General features: G+C 61.7%; 2 protein-coding genes across 5 annotated transcripts; both read left to right on the top strand.

Annotated features, from left to right (window-relative positions):
• Window positions 1-1,305: 1,305 nt before the first annotated feature.
• Window positions 1,306-7,752, top strand: UAP1L1 (UDP-N-acetylglucosamine pyrophosphorylase 1 like 1). 3 transcript variants are annotated; one of them, XM_045561993.1, is made up of 9 exons: window positions 1,306-1,601; window positions 1,782-1,986; window positions 2,177-2,352; window positions 2,619-2,791; window positions 3,040-3,233; window positions 3,748-3,888; window positions 4,442-4,627; window positions 5,217-5,283; window positions 5,814-6,436. In XM_045561993.1, exons 1-9 carry the CDS (start codon window positions 1,313-1,315, stop codon window positions 5,904-5,906), a joined length of 1,524 nt encoding a protein of 507 aa, XP_045417949.1. In that variant the 5' UTR covers window positions 1,306-1,312; the 3' UTR covers window positions 5,907-6,436. The 3 variants fall into 3 exon arrangements, with proteins under 3 accessions (XP_045417949.1, XP_045417948.1, XP_045417947.1); XM_045561992.1 differs by having other exon boundaries at window positions 1,313-1,601; window positions 6,343-7,752; XM_045561991.1 differs by lacking the exons at window positions 5,217-5,283; window positions 5,814-6,436 and having other exon boundaries at window positions 1,313-1,601; window positions 3,748-4,549.
• Window positions 7,753-15,408: 7,656 nt separating this feature from the next.
• Window positions 15,409-21,345, top strand: DPP7 (dipeptidyl peptidase 7). Of its 2 annotated transcripts, XM_045561989.1 has the most exons (14): window positions 15,411-15,516; window positions 16,797-17,794; window positions 17,875-17,988; window positions 18,070-18,209; window positions 18,298-18,461; window positions 18,904-19,039; window positions 19,110-19,191; window positions 19,269-19,435; window positions 19,578-19,638; window positions 20,080-20,198; window positions 20,279-20,435; window positions 20,518-20,582; window positions 20,904-20,974; window positions 21,061-21,345. In XM_045561989.1, the coding sequence occupies exons 2-14, from the start codon at window positions 17,518-17,520 to the stop codon at window positions 21,188-21,190; spliced, it is 1,683 nt and encodes a 560-aa protein (XP_045417945.1). In that variant the 5' UTR covers window positions 15,411-15,516; window positions 16,797-17,517; the 3' UTR covers window positions 21,191-21,345. The 2 variants fall into 2 exon arrangements, with proteins under 2 accessions (XP_045417944.1, XP_045417945.1); XM_045561988.1 differs by having other exon boundaries at window positions 15,409-15,516; window positions 19,578-20,198.
• The last annotated feature ends 1,010 nt before the right edge of the window (window positions 21,346-22,355 follow it).

Below are 22,355 nucleotides of genomic sequence, written 5' to 3'. Positions count from 1 at the left end.
AGGTGGCCTGGGCGTGCTTCCCCAGGAGCTGACCCCACAAGGTGGGGGAGAGAGTCACACTTCTTTCCGGGGAAGAGCATTGCAGGCCGGAGGAGCAGCAAGGGCACAGGCCCTGCGGTGTGCTTAAGGCCATTCTTGGAGAAACAACTTTCAGGTCCAGGAGAGTTGATTGTGGGCCTCACCCGGTGAGGCTCCCCTTTCTGACTCAGTGAGAGTGTAGAGGGGCCTGTGTGCAGAACCTGCCTTGACAGCAGTCAGCCTGGGGCAGACCTGAGGGAGATGTTAATTTTCATTTTTGGTCCTAGAGCATCATTTGCATTTTAAAAAACACGTGCATGTATTACTTTTAGACTTAATAAAATTGGTTTCTAAAAGAAAGTTTTGTCTCAAAGTGGCAGAAGCTACCCTTTCAGATTTTTCACAAGCAAGATATTTTAAAACTTGATAGTTAAAATAAGAATGTAGGTGAGGGCCAATGGGAAGGTGGGGGGTGTGAAGGAGGGAACCCCAGGGGTGCGCCGCTCCTGGCTCCTGCTCAGGCACCGGTCCCGCCGGCAGCTCTCCCCGCACCCACGGACCTGGTCTGGCCTCCTCACTGCGCCCTGGGCAAGTGCAAACACGGCTGCATGGACAGCACCTGGCCTCCCCTCGGACGCCCCCGCTGCCCAGGGCTGCGGGCAGGCAGAAGGGCAGGTTAGGACTGAAGTCAGCCAGGTCGATCGGAGAACCCCTGCGGGGAGCCCCGGGCGCGGGGACCCCATCGGTGGCCTTTCCTCCCCTAGCGCAACGGTCCAGCTCCCCTGTCCTCTCCGGAGGTCGCGACTTCGGAGGTTCCCAGGATCCCTCCGGGCGGGACACGGAGTGGACCCGGGATGGGAGCGTACTCGCGGGGATGGGACCCGGCCAGGGCTGGGCTCCATGACTGGACAGGGCTTTCGGGCCTGGGGCGGAGACGGGGCCCAGAGCAGGGCAGGGATGAGGACGCGAGCCGGAAGGACCCGGCCAGGGGCAGAGGCTCAGAGTGGGCTCGGCGGACGCAGAGGGGCAGGCACAGGCTGAGAGAGGGGGCGGGGTTGGGGCCCAGCTCTGGGACAGGACCAAGCCTGCTGGGCTGCGGGATGGGGCGGGGCGAGAGCACCGGGGCGGAGTCGGGGTCCCGGAGCAAGGGTATGGGCCAGGCCCGGGGCACGGTGGAGGCGGGACGTCCTGGGCCCGCCCCTCCGGGGTCGGCACCGCCCGGCGGTCCCGTGACACTGGTCGGAGCGCGGGAGTCACGAGTGCCAGCTCGGCGGCCCGCAGCGGTAGCGGCGGCATGGCCTCGGAGCGGGAAGTGCGCGCCGGGCTGCGGCGCGCCGGCCAGGAGCACCTCCTGCGCTTCTGGGCCGAGCTGGCGCCCGGGGCGCGCGCAGCGCTTCTGGCCGAGCTGGCGCCGCTGGAGCCCGAGGCGCTGCGAGAGCACTGCCGGCAAGCGGCGGCGGCCTGCGCGCTCCCCGCCGGGCGGCCGTCCGACCTGGCGGCGAGCCTGCGGCCTCTGCCCCCCGAGCGCGTGGGTAGCGTGAGCCGCAGCGACCCAGAGACGCGACGGCGCTGGGAGGAGGAAGGTAGGCGCGGCGGGGAGCCGGGCGCTCGGAGGAGCTGGTTTGCCTGGCCACTTTGAGAAGTCTTCTCCCGCCTTATGCGTGCGAAGTCTGAGCCCAGGCCCAGGTCTGGCTGGCCCCAGAGTGAAAGGGTGGCTGTATGGCAGGTCCCAGGCGTCCCCTCACGGCGCCCCTCACCCTCAGGCTTCCGCCAGATTGCCCTGAACAAGGTGGCCGTCCTGCTGCTGGCCGGCGGGCAGGGTACTCGCCTGGGTGTGGCCTACCCCAAGGGCATGTATCGTGTGGGGCTGCCCAGCGGGAAGACGCTGTACCAGCTGCAGGCGGAACGGATTCGGCGGGTGGAGCAGCTGGCTGGTGAGCGCCGCGGGACCCGCTGCACCGTGCCCTGGTGTGTCCTCCCCGTCCTGCCTCGGCCCCAGAGTGGCCCCCTCCCATAGCCCCAGCCCTATGTCCGACCAGGACTTGAGTCCCAACCCCAGCACAGCCCTGGACCGTCCAGCCTGAGGCCTGACCCCGCCCCCATCCCCAGTCGTAGCCCCTTTGCCGGGAGGGCCGGGCTCACCCTGCCTCCTCTGCAGGTACATCATGACCAGTGAGTTTACGCTGGGGCCCACTGCTGAGTTCTTCAAGGAGCACGACTTCTTCCACCTGGACCCTGCCAACGTGATCATGTTTGAGCAGCGAATGCTGCCTGCCGTGACCTTTGATGGCAAGGCCATCCTGGAGCGGAAAGACAAAGTTGCCATGGCCCCAGGTATGGCCCACCCCTGCCAGGGGACGGACAGCCCAACCTACAGCTGGAGTGCACCTGGGGGTCCAGATGTCTGGGTTCCAGGCTGCCAGGAGGCTGTGTGGTCCTGGGCCAGTTGCCGCCTCTCTCTGGGCCCTGATTCCCACGTGTGGGGTGGTACACCCGCAGGGCTATTTAGATAGTGACCCAGAGCCCGCCTCCATCATGGCTTGGACCAGCTGGGGAGGCCTGGGTGGAGCCCTCGGCAGGGCCGGTTCTTTTCCCCGTAGACGGTAACGGCGGCCTGTACTGCGCGCTGGCGGACCACCACATCCTGGAGGACATGGAGCGCCGGGGCGTGGAGTTCGTGCACGTGTACTGCGTGGACAACATCCTGGTGCGGCTGGCGGACCCAGCCTTCATAGGCTTCTGTGTGCTACGCGGGGCGGACTGTGGCGCCAAGGTGAGGGGCAGCCCCGCCCCTCCACCCAGCCTGGTCCCGCCCCCGCTGGCCTTGGCCCGCCCCTCCACCCAGCCTGGTCCCGCCCCTGCCGGCCTTGGCCCCGCCCCTCCACCCAGCCTGGTCCCGCCCCCGCCGGCCTTGGCCTGCCCCTCCACCCAGCCTGGTCCCGCCCCCGCCGGCCTTGGCCCCGCCTCCACCCAGCCTGGTCACGCCCAGCTCCCTGAGCCCATCCCTGGTCGCTGCTGCAGGTGGTGGAAAAGGCATACCCCGAGGAACCTGTGGGCGTGGTGTGCCAGGTGGACGGCGTTCCCCAGGTGGTGGAGTACAGCGAGATCAGCCCGGAGACCGCGCGGCTGCGAGCCTCCGATGGGGGCCTGCTCTACAACGCAGGCAACATCTGCAACCACTTCTTCACCCGAGGCTTCCTCCAGATGGTCACCAGGTGTGGGGCATCAAGTGGCCTGCGCCAGCCAGCGACCCGCAGGGCCAGAGTGGGCTGAGGGCCCTGGGCCACTACAGCGACAGGAATCTGGCCTGAGCTGGCTGGGCCGTGGTCAGGAGCAGCTGACGGGTTGGGACGTGGAACGGTTCTTGCATTTAAACAAACAGAGGCGCTGGAGATCTGACATGAGCGGTGCTCTCCCGGCAACTGCTGTGAGGCTCTGTGGTCAAGTCTCCCTTCTCCTCCTGCGCAACTGCCCCGTTGCCCCATGGCTTGCCAGCTTCTGTCCGCCTGGGCAGGACGTGGCTGATGGTGCCTGGCCCTCTGCATTGGGGTGCAGGGAGAGACCTGTCCCCTCCCTGGAGGTCCCGCTCGGCTTCCGCTGCTTCTGTTCCCTGTGTGTCCGTCTGCCAGCCTGTCCCCCCAGACAGGTGTGCCCAGAGATGGGGACAAGGCTCCCAGAGATGTGCTGTCTGAACTGTACCTTTCCTTCCCTGTGCCCTCCTGCCCCCAGGGAGTGTGAGCCCTTGCTGAAGCCACATGTGGCTGTGAAGAAAGTTCCGTACGTGGATGAGGAGGGAAATCTGGTAAAGCCGCTAAAACCGAACGGGATAAAGATGGAGAAATTTGTGTTCGATGTGTTCCAGTTTGCTAAGTTAGTGTCGGCCACCTTTTACTTTTTCCTCTCCTCTCTCCGTGTTGGTGGTGGGTTCCGAGGCCCAGCCAGGCAGGGCAGTGGAGGCTCAGAGAGGAGTCTGGAGCACAGCAGGCAGGTCTGGGCAGAAGGCCAGGGTGCTCTTGCCCCTGAGGGGAAGTGGCCCCAGGGGTGGGAGCACAAGGAACATCAGGGGCAGTGGAAGTCCTTGTGGGGGGACACTGGTCCCACCTCCTGGGCCCTCCATTGCCCCTCACCCAGGGTGAGGGGGTGTTTCCAGGCTGAGTTGCTGGGGCGGCTCCTGGGCCATGTGGTTCTGATTCTGTGGCCCCAGGGTCTGGGCATTTGGCTGCTGAGAATGGAAGAGTGGACTTGGGCCATCCCCACGATCTCAGGCACAGAGAGCCACTCGGTGCTTGCGGGGCTCCTCCCTAGGCCTGCTGCTCATGGGAACAGACCCTCACTTAGTCACTGTAAACCCACCCGGCCCTCACCTGCCCAGATCAGGGCCTCTGAGCTGGGACACTCGGTGACTAGCCCTTTTCCCTGCCAGAAACTTTGTTGCCTTTGAAGTGCTACGGGAAGAGGAGTTTTCCCCGCTGAAGAATGCTGACCCGGCTGACAGGGACAGCCCCTGCACCGCCCGGCGGGCCCTGCTCGCCCAGCACTACCGGTGGGCTCTGCAGGCGGGGGCCCGCTTCCTGGACGCACACGGGGCGCGGCTCCCCGAGCTGCCCAGGTGAGCGTGGGCCCTGAGGTGCAGCCAGAGGGAAGTGCTGTCAGTTGTCAGGGGCCCAATCCTCAGCCCCAGGCCCCTCCTGGCTCTGCTGCTGTACAAGCTGAGGAGGGGGCTTCTGTCCTGGCACTACACCAGGTCCAAGTGGCCATGTGCCCAGCCAGCTCCAGGTTGCATGGTGACCCCTCAAGTTCTGCTCAGGGATCCAGGGGTCGCCAAGGGGCTGAGCCCTCCCCAACTTATTCATGAGCTTTGGAACCAAAACCCAGGCATGGCTTTCAGAAGACAGCAGGGCGCATTGGCTCTCAGGGCCGGGAAAGAAAAGGATGTTTGGTTTCCTTCTCCCTGAGTGTCTGCTGCCACCACCAACAACACCTGCCTGGGCTCTGTGTGGGGTGCCGGGGAGGGGTGCTTTCTAGTCCACATCGGGGCCTGTCGCAGGAGGACGTCTGCGGTGAACAGAGACAGAGCAGCTCTCTGAGAATGGGCTACAGGGAGCTCAGCCTGCTGAGCCCCCTTCTGTTTGGGGTGGTGCTGGGGAGGACCGGGGCCGGCGCCTGGGAGGTGGATGCTGACACCCGACTTCCCTCAGCCCGCCCCTGCAGGGAGACCCTCCGGCCGTCTGTGAGATATCGCCCTTACTGACTTACTCTGGAGAGGTGAGAGTCCCCCATCCCCATCCGGGGCTTTCTGGAGTCGGGCTTGTGTGAATCCGAGGAGTACTGTCTGGGGAGAGGCTAGTGCTTGAATGGAGAAGGCACAGCTCTGCCTCAGTTTGTCCACAGGGCAGATGGGTCCTTAAGTTTCAGAAAACTTTGTAGGTATGGGGTGGGGTGGGGTGTCCTGAGGCCTTTGCGAGTCCTGGGAGGGGCGGGTGTGGGACAACCCAGGCCCAAGCCCATTGGTGGGCCAGTCAGGCTTTTCTGGGAGCCTTGCTGAGAGAGACGTAGCCCTTTGCTGCCATCTGACTGGGGGTGGCCCTGTCCCCTGCTCCCCCTGGTTAGGTCAGGCCTGCAGGCCTGAGCTTGTCAGAAGGGTCTCATGCTGGCCTGGGGTCTTGGTGGGGTCTTAGGTGGCCCTGGAGTGGGCATCTGGTCCCGGCCTCTAGAAACCTCCCTGACTCCTGGCAGACCTGGAATCCTGCCTGGGGGCTGTGGCCACTTGGCTGTTGTGGTCTGCCTGTCTCTAGGGTCTGGAAGTGTACCTGCAAGGCCAGGAGTTCCAGTCCCCGCTCGTCCTGGATGAGGACCAGGCCAGGGTGCTTCAGCCGCCAGAGTCCTGACGCACTCCCACACGGCCAGCCCTGGCCTGGGGCTCCAGGCACGAGAAAGCAGGCTGCCGTGCACTTCCAGTCTGCAGGACACAGAAACGTGCTGGTTTACTCCCCAAGGGTGGGGCCTGTCCTGTCACCCCTGGACATTAGTGACTGCAGCCTGCTGTGGGGTCCAGCCAACAGGCAGAGGGACTCGGGACCTTGGAGAATGGGGTGAAAGGAGGCTTCTGGTGGGGCCCTGGAGGTGTGGTGTCAGCTGGGGAGAGCAGGACAGGCTGTCCCTTGGGAAGCCAGCCCTGGCCACCATATTCCCCGCCAAGGGAGAGAAGGCACTAGCCACGGCCAAGATGCCCTTCTGCTCGCTACAGAGGAGAAAGTGGAACGAGGTGGACAGGTTCCATTCCCTCACGGGGCATGTTCAAATGGGCTACCCTTTCCCTGGCAGCTGAACCAGTACGCGGGGCGAGGCGGGGATGTCACAGCCTGGTCCCCCCACAGAAGGGGCTCAACTGTCCACGATAGAAGTGGCTCTGGGAGAAACTCGGCTGGGACACTGAAACGGAAGCCAGCACCCCATGCCTCCTGTTTCTTCCCCAAGCCTCAGCCTCTCAGCCACACCCACGTGGGCTTCAGGCCGTAGAGTTATACCTGCTTCTCCCAAGACCAGTGGGACCTGTACCGGTGGTCTCCTATGATGGCTGCTGCTTAATCTGGGACTTAACTGAGTCAGGAGCACCACCCCTCACCCTGCCTGCCTAAGTGTCTTACAGATCTTGGTGCTCGGGCTCCTCCCAAGTTCCTGGGATGGGGAGGCAGCCTCCGTATTTGGTGCCCTGGCCCCTTTCTCGCAGCCCTGCACTGCAGACGAGGCTGGGGGAAACCAGCTGGCCTGGGTCCCTTCCCCTGGTGCTGCTGCTCCAGGGTACAGTGCCTTTGTTGATTTGCACCTGCGTTCTCATCCGGGAAAGGACAGCAGCACCTGCCTCTCCCCAAGCATGTGAAGAGAGCCTGCTGCTGAATTCTCACCTGCCCCGACCCCTGCAGCCCACAGCCACAAATGGGGACCCTACACTCATCCCTGTTGTTTCCCCTGGAGGAGGGATGTTATCTGGCAGGATGGATTCAGGTGCAACTGATTTGTCCAGTGGCATAGAGTGGACAAGGGCTGTGTCTCACTTCATCCTCACAGCAGGGACAGGTCCACGCCTTGCCATTCTTAGAACCAAAATTCACAAGACTTCTGCCTCCAGCCAGGCACTGCCAGTCACCTTGTTGCAAACCTCAGAAGCAAACCACTTACCTTAGGACTCTTTTGTGAGCTGCTACCCAGACAAGCAGACGTCCTGGGGCAGAAGCGGGTCAGCCGTGTGTGAGACAGGGCACAGCTGCCCTTCATGGCCAGGGCTGGAAGACTTATGCAGCCTCCTTTCTACAAAAGTACAGTTAGTAGGGAAATTTTTGAAACAACTTATTTTAAAAAAACATTTTCAAATAATTATGCCATCATATAGGATTGCAAAAAATTTCACAGAGGTCCCAACTACGCTTCATCTGCTTTCCCCAGCAGATGTACCTTCATTGCATGATTATAGGGCGATATGAACCCCAGGAATGTGACACTGGCACAGTGCTCAAAGTCATCACACGTGTAGATTAGCCCACCCACCACTACAACCCAGATGCACAACCATTCGGTCACCACAAAGACCTCCCTCATGATACCTAAGTCCACGCCCCAGCCCACCATCCCTAACCCCAGGCTACCACTAATGAGACAACTGAGTTTGGAAAGATGGCTGATATCTTGATGTCCTATGAAGGGGACATTTCCAATAAACAAGGTGCTTCCGGGAAATGCAAGTGCAGTTTCTGATCAGCACATGGGTGGTGGGAACAGGGACCAGGTGTTCACAGCTGTGTCCCAGGCCTGGAGCTCCCTGGGGGCCCCTCCGGAAGCAGGAGACCACACGAGGGCTGACACCACTCTGGGGTGCCCAGGAATCCCCTGTGCTCCCGTCCGGCTCTACACCACGGTCTCAGAAGGGCCTGAGAAGACCCAGGGGGTCAGAAAACTTGGGGCGCTCTGCAGGCTGGGCTCCTGCACTCCCAGCCCTGGCAGCCTGGTGACTCACCCTCCTGCACTTGCATCCTGGGCAGGGACGCAAGCTGAGGGCACTGCTGGCACTGACGGCAGAGCTGCACGGGGAGTCAACCTGGGAAGAAACTCAGAGACAGGCTCTCCATGATAAATGATTTTATTCGGGAATAACTGGGAACTGCAATTCAGGGCATGCAAACGACGGCAGGCCACGGGCATTGTGGGGCGAGGTGGTGGGGAAAAGGGGAATCTTAAGGCAAGGAGAAGTCCACGTCAGCTGTTTTGAAACCAAAGGTCACCAAGACCAAAGGTTACAGGGTTTTGTGACAGGAGCTGGCATTAGCTCATTGGCTGAGACATCCTTCGCTTGGCGAGCGTCCCCGTGCAAGCGGTGAATCCGGGACACTGACATCTTGAGGAAGTTCTTGTGATAAGTGCCGCTACTAGCGTACCCGTAGGCATGTCCTGTGACAAGTCTTCTTACAGGCGTGTATTCGGGAGGGCTTCCTCGTGGCCTCCTCCGACTTCATTTTGGTCCCGGCAACCCCCACTGCGGGAAGAGACCCGCGGAGACCCCAGGGAAGGGGCCGGGGCGGGGGCCTTCTGGAGCAGGGTCACACAGGCCGAGTGCCGGGCGGGAGGGGCGCTGACGGGGAGCCCTCCGACGCCCACCAATGCCACGGCCGGCACCGCGGGAAGCCGTGGGCGGCCCGGCCTGCAGAGAACCCAGGAGGGCCGGGCTTGAGGTTCGACGGGAGCTCCCTGCAAATATGGCGGCGCCTCCCGGCCGCGTCCCCGGGCCGAGCTCGCGGGGTGTGCGCGTCGCCCCGCGAGGGCGAGGGCAAGGCGAGTCCCACGCGACGACACGAGGCCGGAGGAGTCGCGTCCGGAGCCCGAAAGGGCGAAGGTTCGCGGAGCCCTAGGCACAGACCACGCGCCCGACCGCAAACCAGGGCCGCGCGGTTGCTATGGCTACGGCTACCGTCCGGAGAGATGTGCGCAGGCGCGGTGACGACAGGTCAGAGCGCAGGCGCGTAGGTGTTTGACGCAGGCGCCATAAACTATAACCCGGCAAACTGGAACACGCGGGGGCGCGCGCAGGCGCAGTGGCGGGGGCGGGGGTCGGAAGGAACAGGAATCACGCCGCGCACGCGCAGTGGCGCAGCAGCGCGACGGGCTGAGTATTGACAGCACTGCAATGACTGCCCGCGAGAGTCGGAGAGGCGACGCGCTGGGCCCCTCTCAGAGTCGGACTTCCTGACGCCGCCAGTGGGCGGGGTCCCCCGGGCCGTCGCCACATCGGGACTTCATCTCGGTGACGCTGAGCCTGGGCGAGAGCTACCACGGCAAGAGCTGGCGGCCGCGCTCGTGCTGGAGGGTGAGGGTCCGCACGGCCCACCGCCCTCCGGGCCTGCCCCTCCCCACCCCGGTCCCGCAGGAAGGAGCAGGTGTCACTCGGGGCCTGGGAAGCTGCGGGGCGGCTTGCCTGCAGCCCTCTAAGGAGGCCGAGTTCTGCGGGATGCGGTCGGGGCAGGGGGCCCGAAGCCCCAGTTATCTGGGCTTCGTTCCTGTTTCTGCGAGGTCCTGCCCCAGGCGCGTCCGTCTTGGAGCGGAAACCGAGGTCCCCCCCTTGGACTCTGCCCTCGGTACAACGAGTAAGGGGCCGTGCTTGGCTAACTAGCGGTGTGTTCGTGCTGGTCTCGGGCCGAAGGGCATGGACACCGACCACATCCGGGCAGATGCAGGGGCTGCACGGGGGTCCGAGCCAAACACGGGGAATCCCGGGAGTCTTCCCCGCTGCTGATGAGCTAGGACGGGAATGTTTCTGCATTTGTTCTCATCCTCGTCCCACCTGAGCCCGTGTCTCATGACATCTGTAGATTGTCCCAGCAGGGTCATCCCTGCTGAGAAGGAACTTCTCCGCGTTCAAAACAAGTGGGTCTGAACGCTGGATCTTTGTGAATTACTCATTGTCCTCACTGAATGTGTGACAGTTGCAGAGACTTCCAGTTGTGGCTATTTCCCGTAAGAAATGTCATTCTCTGTCCCTCCCTTAGAAATGGAAGCAACTGTCGCGATTACAGCGGAATGTGATTCTCTTCCTCTTGGCCTTTCTGATTCTCTGTGGACTCCTGTCCTACAGCAGCTTGACTGACCGGTGGAAAGGTATCAGAAACACGTGTGCCTGAACGTGATGCTTGTGTTGAGGGTTGAGTGGGCGGAAGCGACCTTGCATTCTACTTTAAACAGTTCCAGGAGGCATATATGGCAGCGAATTGGCAAGAAATGAAGGGAAAGAAAGAGGCAGAGCTGTATTTAACCACCTGGCTAGAACACAGATGTTAATTTGACGCTGTCTGACTGCGCTCTAGGTCTCTAGTGTGAGTACTGGTATCCTCAGCTGCCTCTTCCACAGAGTAAATCAGGTCGTGAGCTCGAACGCTCGGTCTAAAAATTACCTGAGTGACCACACATTTCCTAGCGGTCGCTACCGTGCTCTGGTGAGGACGTGGAGACTCTTCTGAATTTCGCTAAGATTGCTTTTAGGGGCAAAGCTAACGAGCCGCTGCAGGTTGCTCAGATAAGTTGCCTGTGTGCCGCCGAGCTGACTTTCTGGAATGGAAAGTGCCGAGGTCAAGCACTGGGTGTGTGCGGTAGGTGAGGACACAGCCTGCCAGGTGCTTTGAAACAGATTTCATTCCCTTGGCCTTTGTCGAATTCCTTTCAGTGACTTCCGGGTCTCATTATGCTGTTTCGTAATGAATGACACCTGCGAGGTGTTTTGATGATCAGTTTAAATCTCTTCCAGGCCTTGTGACATGTTTGAGATAAAGCAGATTCTCTTGTTCAGCTCTGAGCGTCCGGCCGGCAGAAGAGCAGAAGGGGAGGCCAGAAATGCCCGAGCTGAAGCCAGCAAAGCCACCCGTCTTACCGGCTCCCCAGAAGGCAGCTGCCGACCCAGAAGAGATTTTACCACAGGTACTTTTAATAAACCACGCGTGGAGTTATTCCGAGGCCCATTCCAGAAGCTTCTCAAACTAGTCAGTGAGGTTCCAAACAGACTGAGAGTGGTTTTCCTGCCATTTGTGCTACACTTCCACCTCTCACTCACTCATTCTGGGCTGGCTGGACGACACCTGGGGAAAGAAAGGCACATTCTTTCCTTCGTTCTCTCTGAACAGCGACCGTGGGCCGGGTCCTGTGTTAGGTGCTGGCTTCACAGTGATGAATAAAACAGACCCGTCCCTTCTGCTCAGTGGCCACAAGCTGGTGGGAGAGGCTGGTGAGAAGCCAGCACCAAACAGGAAGAGGCAGGTAGCACGTGGCGTGTGCCCTGTGTGGAGACAACAGGACAAGGGGACGAATAATGGGGGCGGGGGGCGGGGGGTGTCCTGAGGGCCCGGGCAGCCTCTCCGAGGACGTGGGACCGAGGTCCAGATCGGAACTGAAGGCTGAGATGCCGCTGGCCCTGGGCAGGGTGGGGAGAGCCGGGCTTGAGCCTGAGGGAAACTGCCTGAGGCCAGGAGGGCCCGGGCATGTTCCAGGGAAATGAAATTCCCTGGGGGCGGGGGAGGGGTCTCGTGTCAGACCAGCTTGTCCCTTGGGTCCTCGAGGGGCGTGGACTGCCCTGGAGGTGTCAGTGGAAGAGTGGTCTGAGATGTTTGCTGTGAAAGCTGCTCTGGCCGCTGGGCGGAGACGTGGAGGGCAGGAGGCGGGAAGACCAGAGTGGCCTGGCTGTGGGGTAGCCGTGTGGGTGGAGGAGGGCTGCACAGGGCTGGGCAGTGCGTGCGTGCGTGTGTGTGTGTGTGTGTGTGTGTGTGCGCGTGTTTGTGTGCATGCGTGCGTGTGCGTGTGTATGTGTGTGTGGTTGGGGGCAGGGTCCCCTGGGAGGAGTGTCCAGTGACGGCCGAGCGGGAACCAGTCTGGGGACACTGAGGCACTGTGCTTTAGAGCTGCCCAGTTTGAAGTGCCTGGGAGGCGGTGTGGAGCCGTCAGTGGGCCGATGGCGTCGGGCCCAGACCCTTGGCCGGGCAGACAGGTTTGGGAGTCCCCGGGTCCAGGTGGCGTGTTGTCTGGAAAGGTGGAAGAAGGGGCCAGGCCTAGTCCTGGGGGGCCAGAGGCCGGGGGCAGTGGAGACTGGAGCCGGGTGTGGAGGCAGCGGGAGGACCCAGGAGGCACCTGTCAGAGCTGGCTCTGGAAGCAGAAGCTCTGTGACCTGGGTGCCACTGAGAACTAGATACAAAGAGATTGAAAGTAAAAGGATGGAAAAAGATATTCCATGGAAATAGTAACTGAAAGAGAGTTGGGGTGGCTATACCAATATTAGGCAAAATATACTTTAACTCAAAAACTGTTACAAGAGATAAGGGTACTATGTATTAATTAAAGCATTAATTCATGAGGAAGATTTAAGGATTATAAACATACATGCACAAACAACAGAGCCCCAAAAATATATGAAGCAAACATTGGCAGAATTAAAAAGAGAACTAGAAGGTTCTATAATAATATTTGGAGATTTCAGTCAACCGATTTCAATAATGGATAGAATATGTAGACAGAGAATTAATAAGGAAATGAGGGCTTGAACACTGTAATTTAACTGGACCTCACAGACGTGTATAGAATATTCCACCCAACAGCAGACTACGTGTTCTTGTCAAGTGCACGTGCAACATTCTCTGTGATAGAGGTATGTTAGGTCACATGTTGGTTACAAAACACAGTTTTAATATATTTTCAGAGCCTGAAATAATACAAAGTATATTTTAGCCAGAATGCAATGAAGCTAGAGTTCGGTAACACGGAGAAGTAGAACATTTACAAATACGTGGAAATTAAACAATATACTCTTAAGCAATGGGTCAAAGAAGAAATCACAGGGGAAATTAGAAAAGACTTGGAGAAGAATGGAAATGAAAAGAGAACATACCGGAACCTACGGGACCCAGCACAGGCAGTGCTCAGGCAGGAATGGGTCCCCATAAACAGGGTCAGCCCCGGTTCCCCTTGCCTCTTCTCTTGTGGGACCAAGAAACAGGTGCCTTGACCACTCAGTGACCGGGCCGGCTGCACGTTTTTCCCTGGGCCCTCGAACATTCCAGGGACTGATAAAGGTGTTCCGTTTGTTGTCCAAACACTGAAAGAAACCAGCCCTGGCCCTGGGCCAAATCCTTGCTCTGAGCCCCCCTCAAGGCTACACCTGGGTAGGACGTCCCTTTTTCTGCTCTTCACCGTGAGGATGCGCCGCAGCCTGTGTGTGAGTCCCCCGTGTGCACTGAGCACCCTGGCATCTAGTGCTGCTTTCTTTGCAATCCCAGGCGGCCCCGGTGGGATGGTTTGGGGTGGGCCCTTGTGGGAAGTCCTCGGCCACTCCTTTCTGGAGCAGCTCCAGTGGCAGGTTTGACGGGGGTGAAAAAAACAACCTACATTGAAAAAGATAAAAGATCTCAAATCAATGACCTAACTTTACATACTGAGGAACTAGACAAAGAAGAGCAAACTAAACCCAAAGGAGAAGGAAGGACACAGTAGAGAGTGGAGTGGAGAAGAGTAAAACAGAAGAGAAAGACAATTATCATCGGCCGGGCGTGGTGACTCACGCCTGTAATCCCAGCACTCCGGGAGGCCGAGGTGAGAGGATCGCTTGATGCCAGGAATTTGAGACCTGCCTCAGCAAGAGCAAGACATTGTCTCTACTAAAAATGGAAAGAAATTAGCCAGACAACTAAAAATAGAAAAGTTAGCTGGGTGTGGTGGTGGCGCCTGCAGTCCCAGCTACTTGGGAGGCTGAGGCAGGAGGATCGCTTGAGCCCAGGAGTTGGAGGTTGCTGTGAGCTAGGCTGACGGCACTGCACTCTAACTGGGCAGTGACAGGGCGAGACTGTCTCAAAAAAAAAAAAAAGACAATAGCATTTTAGAACAAAAAGCTGATTGTTTGAAAGGATTAACAAAATAGACAAACCCTTGGGTAAACTGACAAAAAAGAAAAGACACAAATAACTAAAATCAGAAGTGAAAGTGGGCATTACTGCTGACCTTACAGAGCTAAAAAGGGTGACAATAGAATAGTACGAACAAATGTGAGCTAACAGATTGGGTAATCTAAATGCAATGGACAAAGTCCCAGAAACACATGAATTACCTGAACTAACTCAAGAAGATACAAAAATCTCAACAGACCTGTCAGAAGAAGTTGACACAATAATTTTTTTAAAAACCCTCCAACAAAGTAAAGGCCAGTTCCCGATGGCTTCATTGGTGATTTCTACCAAACATTAAGGAAGAATTAACACCAATGCCTCTCAAACTCTGCCCAAAAATTACAGGGGAAAGCTTCGTAATTCATTCTGAGGCCAGCACCAGCCAGCGTGGTAACTAGAAATTGAATAAAGGGGGAGAACACATGAGCATCTCAATCGACAAGAGGTGTTGTACAAAACCCAGCATCCTGTCATGGTAGGCACACTCAGGAAATTAGGAATGGGAGGGGACTTCCTCTACATGAAAAAGGGCCTTGAGGAGAAACCCAGCCTCACACTCGGTGGTAGCAGCCCGTGAGCTTTTCTCTGAGACGGGGGTGTGGCAAGGAGGTCCGCTTCCACCCCTGCCGGCCAGGCTGTCCAGGAAGGCTGAGCCAGAGCAATTAGACAACAAAATGAGAGGCGTCCAAATTTGAAAGAAAGAAGTGAAACGACCTCTACTCACAGATAACTTGATCCTACACATAGAACATCACAAAGAACCACAAGAAAGCTGCTAGAGTTAGTAAATTCAGCGAAGTTGCAGGGCACAACTTCCACAAGATCAGCTATGTTTCTATGTACCTGCCATTACCACGTGATCCGGCGAATCCATTTCTGGGATAGACACAGAACTGAAAGCAGAGACTCAAACAGATACAGTACACCTGTGTGTCTGCCGATGGGTGAGTGGATGAGGAACATGTGTGCAGACTCCATGGAGCAGCCGTGACGGTGAGTCAGATCCTGACATGCTACAACATGGGTGAACCCAAGCCGGAGACAAAAGCACGGATGCTGTACAATTCTGCTTACATGACACATCTGGCGTAGGCAAATTCGTAGAGACACAAAGCGGAACGGAGAAGCCAGGGCTGGGGAAGGGCAGCTAGGGGGGTTATTGTTTACTGGCTACAGAGTTTCTCTTTGGGGTGATGAAATAGTTTGGAAAATAGTGGTGAGAGTGCACAATATTGTGATTGCACTTTATTTTTTTTTAAGAGATAGGGTCTAGCTTTGTCACCCAGGGTGGAGGACCCTCCTGCCTCAGTCTCCCAGGTAGATGGGACTACAGGGTACTACCACGCCCAGCTAATTTTTCTATTTTTTTTAGAGACGGGGTCTCACTATGTTGCCCAGGCTGGTCTCAAATTCCCAGCCTCAAGTGATCCTCCTGCCTTGGCCTCCCAAAGTGCTAGGATTACAGGCATGAGCTACTGCGCCCAGCCTGTGAATGTACTTAATTCCACTGTATTCAACGCTTGAAAGTGGTTCCATGGTAAATTTTATGTTATGTATTAGTATTTAATGCACCACACAGACCAACGAGCCCTAACTACAGACACTGCAGGGGTCGGACCTGCTTGGGAACAGTGTCTGCAAGGGCAGCGGCTCACACCTGCCCCGGTCTGTGGAGGGAGAGTAGATGGTAGTGAGGGGCCAAGCGTGGCCCCCAAGTCTGAGCTGTGGAGGGTAGGGGAGGGCTCTGGACCCACAGAGGTGGCTCAGGGCCACCAGGTGTGGCTAGATGGTCTGCAAGGGAGGGATTTGGTTTCAGGTTCTCCTGACCTCCTGCAGTCCAGACCCCCAGCATTGGCCTCGCTGGGACCACAGGTGTGCCGCAGGTGTGCCATCTGCCCTGCGCTCAAGTCCTGCCTGGGGAGTGGGCGGAGAGAGGTCCCCAAAGAGCTCCGTGTCAGCTGCAGGTGTGGGACTGGGCTATGCCACTGGGCACAGGTGACGGTGGGCAGCAGTTGGGGAGACCTGGACCCTGGGTGGGGCCTCCTGCAGGCGCCGCACCCCTCAGTGTGTCTGGTGGTCATGGAAGGTCTGCCTGCCTCCCTGGCGCCAGCCCTCCTGCCAGTTCCTCGTGCTGTCCAAGGTCAGGGGCCACCTTCCCAAAGGTGCCTGGCCTGGCTCTGTGTGGTGGGGGTGGAGTGACAAACTCCAGCCCCCCTTGAGGGATGTGGGCAGCGTGGCCACAGCCACCCTCAGCCCCCAGGCAGCTCCTGGCCCGACAGCCCCACTGGGCTCGTGCAGGGCACCTTCCCAGCCCAGGAACCCCTGACTGCTGTCTGGCAGGGCCGTGGCGGCCTGGCCATGGGCAAGAGAGGAAGCAGCTGCCCTGCAGGCCCCTCCTGTGGGCACAGCCAGGCGTGCACGGCCCGGTGGGGCTTTCACCGCAGCGTCCGGAAGCCTGGTGTGCTGGGAGCCGGCCGGCCAGGCTCTGGGCCGAGGCGCCCTGAAGCGGGGGCAGGTCCTCGAGCACAGCCCCTCTGCGGGACACTGGCCCGGCTGGAGCCTGCAGCCCAGCCCTGCGGTGGGGGCCGTGGTGTGGCCCTGGGTGACCACAAGGTGACTACTGTGCTACTGTGACATGGGCACATCTCTGTCACTATGCCGGAAGCCACAGGCAGTCTTGGGCAGCGGAAGGGTTGACTGTGTGGCCAGTCCTCCGCGCTCAGCCCCACAAGGGACGGCTGGGCCAGGGGTCAGGGGTCAGACTGGTCAGAGACAGTCTTGGGAGTGGGGACGGGGTGACTCCCTCTCCTTCTGCAGGCTGAGGCTGGGCCGCCCACCCCCACCGTCCTGGCCCGCGGCCCCAGCAGGTCTGGCCACACTGGACGGATGTAGCCGCACACGTGGCCGAGCTGGCCCCTCACCAGGCACCATCCACCCTCTGGGTGCTCCCTGGAGGGCAGAGGCCCGCGGTTCCCCATCCCTTCACCCTGAAGGCCACGTGGGCACAGTAGACCCCGTCAGGAGAGTGGGTGAGGACTCCCTGGCTCTTAGGAGTCAACAGCCACACCCCCCACCCCGCCCAAACCTGCAGGGGCCGCCCACACTCCTGCCTGCTCCGAGGCCCTCGGTCATCCACCTGCCCAGACCCTGCTGTCACCTGGATAAGCCCAGTGTCCTTTCTCTGAGTGCTGTCACTCCACATGGGACCCCTGCCACCCTAGCTCCCTACTCCTGACCCTGCCTGGGAGCCTGGGGCCTTGTCCTCGTGGGGCTGGCAGCACAGCGGGCCACGGACCAGGGCTGGGAGGGGCTGGGCAGTAGGGCAGGTGACGCGCCCTGGCCCAGCGCCAGCCCCATGGGGGCTGCAGCCGCCGGTTGGAGGACAAGCTGGTGCTGAGGCCATGGAGACCACCCAGGATCCGCAGCCCCAGGGGACCTCCCCCCCTCACAGACACCCCTCCAGGGACCCTGCTGCCTCTCTGGAGGACAGGTGCCCCCCTAGCACCAGGCCTCAACCTCAGCCTGCTCATGTGTCCCCATGGCAACCGTCTCCGCGGGACACAGTGGGTGCCCAGGAACCTTTGCTTACGCTGCCTGGGACTCCAGCCACTGTCCTGCGGAGCGGACAGCCCCGCCCAGGCTGCCACGTGAGGCAGCCCCCAACTGTCATGTGACCCCCGATCATGTGACCACCTGTGCCCGCCCGGCAAACCCAGGCATGAGCCCGTCGCACCAGGCACCCGCGGCCCGGCCGGCCCCTTCCTGGGCCCCAGTCCTGCTGCTGGTGCTCGGGCTGCACAGCCTCCAGGCCGGGGGTGAGTGTGGGTGCGGCGGCCCCCCCTCCCTGCCCCCTCCGAGGCCCTGTGGCACCGTCACCCTCACCCTGCCCTCCCAGCCCGCAGAGCCACAGACCCCAACTTCCAGGAGAGGTATTTTGAGCAGCTTCTGGACCATTTCAACTTCGAGAGATTCGGCAATAAGACCTTCCCCCAGCGGTTCCTGGTGTCAGGTGAGGTCACGCCTGCCCTGCCGGCAGCCCCGGCTCGCCCAGCCCCGGCCTCACCAGCCCCCACCTGCTTCCGCCCCACAGACGAGTTCTGGGACAGGACCAAGGGGCCCATCTTCTTCTACACCGGGAACGAGGGGGATGTGTGGTCCTTCGCCAACAACTCGGGCTTCATCTCGGAGCTGGCGGCCCAGCAGGGGGCCCTGCTGGTCTTTGCAGAGCACGTGGGTAGCGGTTCCCGGACGGTCACCCCGGGCAGGCGGGCGGGGGCTGGGGGCGGCGGGTCAGTGGTCCCTGCCTGTCTGCCCACAGCGGTACTACGGGAAGTCGCTCCCGTTCGGTGCGTGGTCCACAAGGCGCGGGTTCACGGAGCTGCTGACGGTGGAGCAGGCCCTGGCCGACTTTGCGGTGCTGCTCCAGGCGCTGCGCCAGGACCTCGGGGCCCAGGACAGCCCTGCCATCGCCTTCGGGGGCAGGTGGGTCCCTGGCCGCAGGGCCTATGCTGTCCTCCAGGCCAGGGGGTTTTAGGCCGAGCCCGCCCCCCCCACTCCTCCCTTCCCCATGGCCCAGCGCCCCTCCGCCCCACTGGCTGCGGTGCCCTTTGACCCCCACCTCCCTGCCTTTTCCTAAGGCTTCTTCCCCTGGGAAGCCCACCCTGCCCTCCCTCAGAGCCGACCCCACTGGCTGGGAAGTGCTGACCTCACTGGTGGGGAGGCCCCGCCCGCCTCTGCCTCAGCTGTGTCCCCAGGCCAGGGGGCCCACCAGGTGCCCCTCCCAGTGACGGCTGCACCTGGCAGGGCCCAGGGTGGAATCTGGGGCTCGTAGAATTTTAGGTCCTTCTCACACCTGTGGGCCTCTGAGAAGGGAGAGAGGAGGTAGGTATGGGGGCCCATCCCTAAGCCTGTGCCCTGCGCCCAGCTACGGAGGCATGCTCAGCGCCTACATGAGGATGAAGTACCCCCACCTGGTGGCCGGGGCGCTGGCGGCCAGCGCACCTGTTGTAGCTGTTGCAGGTCTCGGAGACTCCGCCCAATTCTTCCGGGACGTCACGGCGGTGAGTGAGGGTCTGGGTTCTCCCCGCCGACCCGGGGGCAGCAGCTGCACGAGCACAGTCTCTTCTCCAGGACTTTGCCAGCCAGAGTCCCAAATGTGCCCAGGGTGTGCGGGACGCCTTCCGGCAGATCAAGGACTTATTCCTACGGGGAGGTGAGCACCCCCAGCCGAGCTGCCCCTGCCCCACACGCCCGCAGCCTCTGGAGCCTCGTCTCTGCCCTTCCCTGCAGCCTACGACACGGTCAGCCGGGAGTTTGGCACCTGCCAGCCACTCTCGGGCCCCAAGGACCTGACCCAGCTCTTTGTGTTTGCCCGGAATGCCTTCACCGTGCTGGCCATGATGGACTACCCATACCCCACCGACTTCATGGGGCCTCTCCCCGCCAACCCTGTCGGGGTGCGGCACCTCCTCCCGGGCACGGGGAGAGGCTGTGTCCCGAGGGCAGGGAAGGGCCCAGCTCCGGCCCCAGGATGAGGGTCCTGGGAAGGTGGAGCCAGGCGAGGGGGCCCTACTGAGGCGCCTGTGCCCCTCCACGCAGGTGGGCTGTGACCGGCTGCTGAGTAAGGCTCAGAGGATTTCGGGGCTGCGGGCTCTGGCAGGTACGTGTTCCCCTCGGCCCCAGACTGGGCGAGCATGGAGACCCCAGCGCTGGCGCAGGGCCTGGTGGGGCCACGTCTGCAGCCCTGGCCTGGGGGCTCTGCCTCCTGTCCTAGTGGGGCCGTGGGCCGTGTGGGCTGGGGGCGTGACCACCCAGCAGTCCAGGGGAGGCAGTGGCCACGCTGAGGACCCCTCCCAGCCTTGCCTGGGGCCGGCCCGCGAGGGTGTGCTGCTCGGCAGGGCCTCTGGTGCGGAGGGGCCCAGCCCTGCCCGCCCTCGGGGCTGCGCTCACCCCAGACCCCCAGCAGGTGGCCCAGGGGCTTTCCTCACTGGGACCCAGAGCCCCTGCCCACCTGCAAGACCCTTCCCCGGGGGACAGGCTGGTGGCCCGAGCATGCGGTGCCTGTGTCTGGCTTCCTGGCCCCAGCACCCCTCCTCCCCAGGACTGGTCTACAACGCCTCGGGCACGGAGCGCTGTTTCGACATCTACCGGCTGTACCGCAGCTGTGCCGACCCCACAGGCTGCGGCACCGGCCCCAACGCCAAGGCCTGGGACTACCAGGTGTGGGGTGTGGGCGGCCGGGCACCTGCGGTGGGGTGTGGGCAGGTGGGCTTGCTTGACAGCGGCTGGGGCATCCACAGGCCTGCACCGAGATCAGCCTGACCTTTGCCAGCAACAACGTGACCGACATGTTCCCCGCCCTCCCGTTCACCGAGGAACTCCGCCAGCAGTACTGCCTGGACACTTGGGGCGTGTGGCCACGGCGGGACTGGCTGCGGACCAGCTTCTGGGGGGCCGGTGAGGCCGGCGTGGGGTGGGGGCGGCGCCCTGCCCTCGCAGCCCCGGCCCCGGCCCACCACCCCCGCTGTGTCCCTTGCAGACCTCAGAGCTGCCAGCAACATCATCTTTTCCAACGGTGACCTGGACCCCTGGGCAGGGGGCGGGGTGAGTCCTGGCCGGTGGCCTCTGACCCCACGGGGTCCCGGCGCTCTGGGCCCAGCCCCCGGCTGTGTCTGCAGCTGTGGCCCCTTAGTGCTTCCACGTGACCCTGCGCAGGGATCTCCGCCGAGACGCACACGCGTGCTCCTGCCCGGCTTTGCTCGGGCCTCATGACTCCCGGCGCTTCCGCTTTTGGTTCTTTCGCGCCTGTTCGGTGTGGACCCGCACCTGGCGCACTCCGCGTCGCGTCTCCTTTCGGGGGGGCCCTTCGAGGCCGCGCGCCCGCCCGAGTACGCGCCTGACCGGAGGTCCCTCCGCCGACCCCAGATTCGGCGGAACGTGAGCGCCTCTGTCGTCGCCGTCGGCATCCGCGGGGGGGCGCATCACCTGGACCTCAGGTACGTGCGGCGGCGGGGCGGGGGCGAGGCGGGGTCGGGGCGGGGCTGGGGCTTCCCGCCGGCTGACGCCCCCACCTGCCCCCCAGAGCGTCCCACCCGGAAGACCCGCCCTCCGTGCTGGAGGCGCGACAGCTGGAGGCCGCCCTCATCGGCCAGTGGGTGAGGGCTGCGCGGCGTGAGCAGCGGCCGGTCCCGCGCGCGGGGCGCAGGGGCTGAGACCGCAGGACCCGGGAGCGCCGCGAGTTCCCCGTGGAGTGAGGCGCCCGCTGGATCCCGAGGCCGGGCCCATGGTGGCCGCCCAGCGCGGGGACTTTGCTTGCCGGAGGGGCTGGCGCAAAGGGAAGGGGCCGAATAAAGACCGCTGGCCGGTTCGGCGTGTCCTGTCCAGTCCGCCTGTGGGGCCCCGGCCGAGGCAAGGGCACGCGCTGCCCCAGGACGAGCCCCACGTTCCGCGGCTCTCGATCGGCCGCAGGGACGGGAGGGAAGGCGGCTCTTCCCGAGGACCAGCCTCTCTTCCCAGGAAGCCTTGTCACTGCTGGCAGCGCCCTGATCCGCCAGGCTGTGGCCACACAGCCCGTGGTGGCTCACTTCTCAGCTGTCCTTTTCAGAGCTGCAGCCTCTGCCCAGCGTCCCGTCCGGGGGAGGCCCCAAGCGGGGCACATTGGGGCCCAGGAGTGAGCTGGAGAAACAGCCTGCACAGCCGTTGGGCCCCACTGCAGCCGCGGGAGGGCAGCGCTGAGCCAGGGCAAGGGGCTGGCGGGAGGGAGCACAGCCCTTCATCTGCGGAAGGTGATCGGCGGCCCCTCCCAGGCACGGATGTGCCAGCCGAAGCCGGCCGGCTTGGGGTCATACCTCAGAAGGGTAAGTCCCCCAGGGTGCCTGCTGTCCCCATCGGGGCACAGGGTGGCTCCCGTGGGGTGTTCTGAGTGTGAGAGGGGCAGGGAACAAACCGAGGCCCCACCCACACTGGGGAGCTGGGGCCTCCGTGGGGGTGGAGGGGGTGGCAGAGGCAGCTCCCCTGGGCCCCAGCGTGCAGGTGGCCCTGCCCCGTGTGCCACCAGCTCTGGCTTTGCAGGGAAGGAGAATATTCCAGAAATGGACTCCTCATGCTTAACACAGAAGGTTAAGAGGTCACCTGGTTGGGGGTAGGAGGGGGTACCCCAGACAAGGCCGAGGGTCAGCCCCATGACAGGGACGCTGCAGCTGACACCAATGGGGAAAGATGGCGAGGATGGCTCTGCTGTCCAGGTCCAGGGCTCAGGCACCTCCCACCAAGGAGAGTGGGCACTGACCCTGCCAGGCCACCAGACACTGCCACGACGCGACTCAAGGGCCCGCTGTGTCACCCACAGGGGCTGACAACACTGGCTTCTCTCTGTAG

Source organism: Lemur catta, chromosome 10 (genome assembly GCF_020740605.2).
Source record: "Lemur catta isolate mLemCat1 chromosome 10, mLemCat1.pri, whole genome shotgun sequence".
In the NCBI taxonomy this organism is placed as follows: domain Eukaryota; kingdom Metazoa; phylum Chordata; class Mammalia; order Primates; family Lemuridae; genus Lemur; species Lemur catta.
The sequence above is the reverse complement of the archived record's forward strand: the minus strand, read 5'-3'. Positions and strand labels throughout refer to the sequence as shown.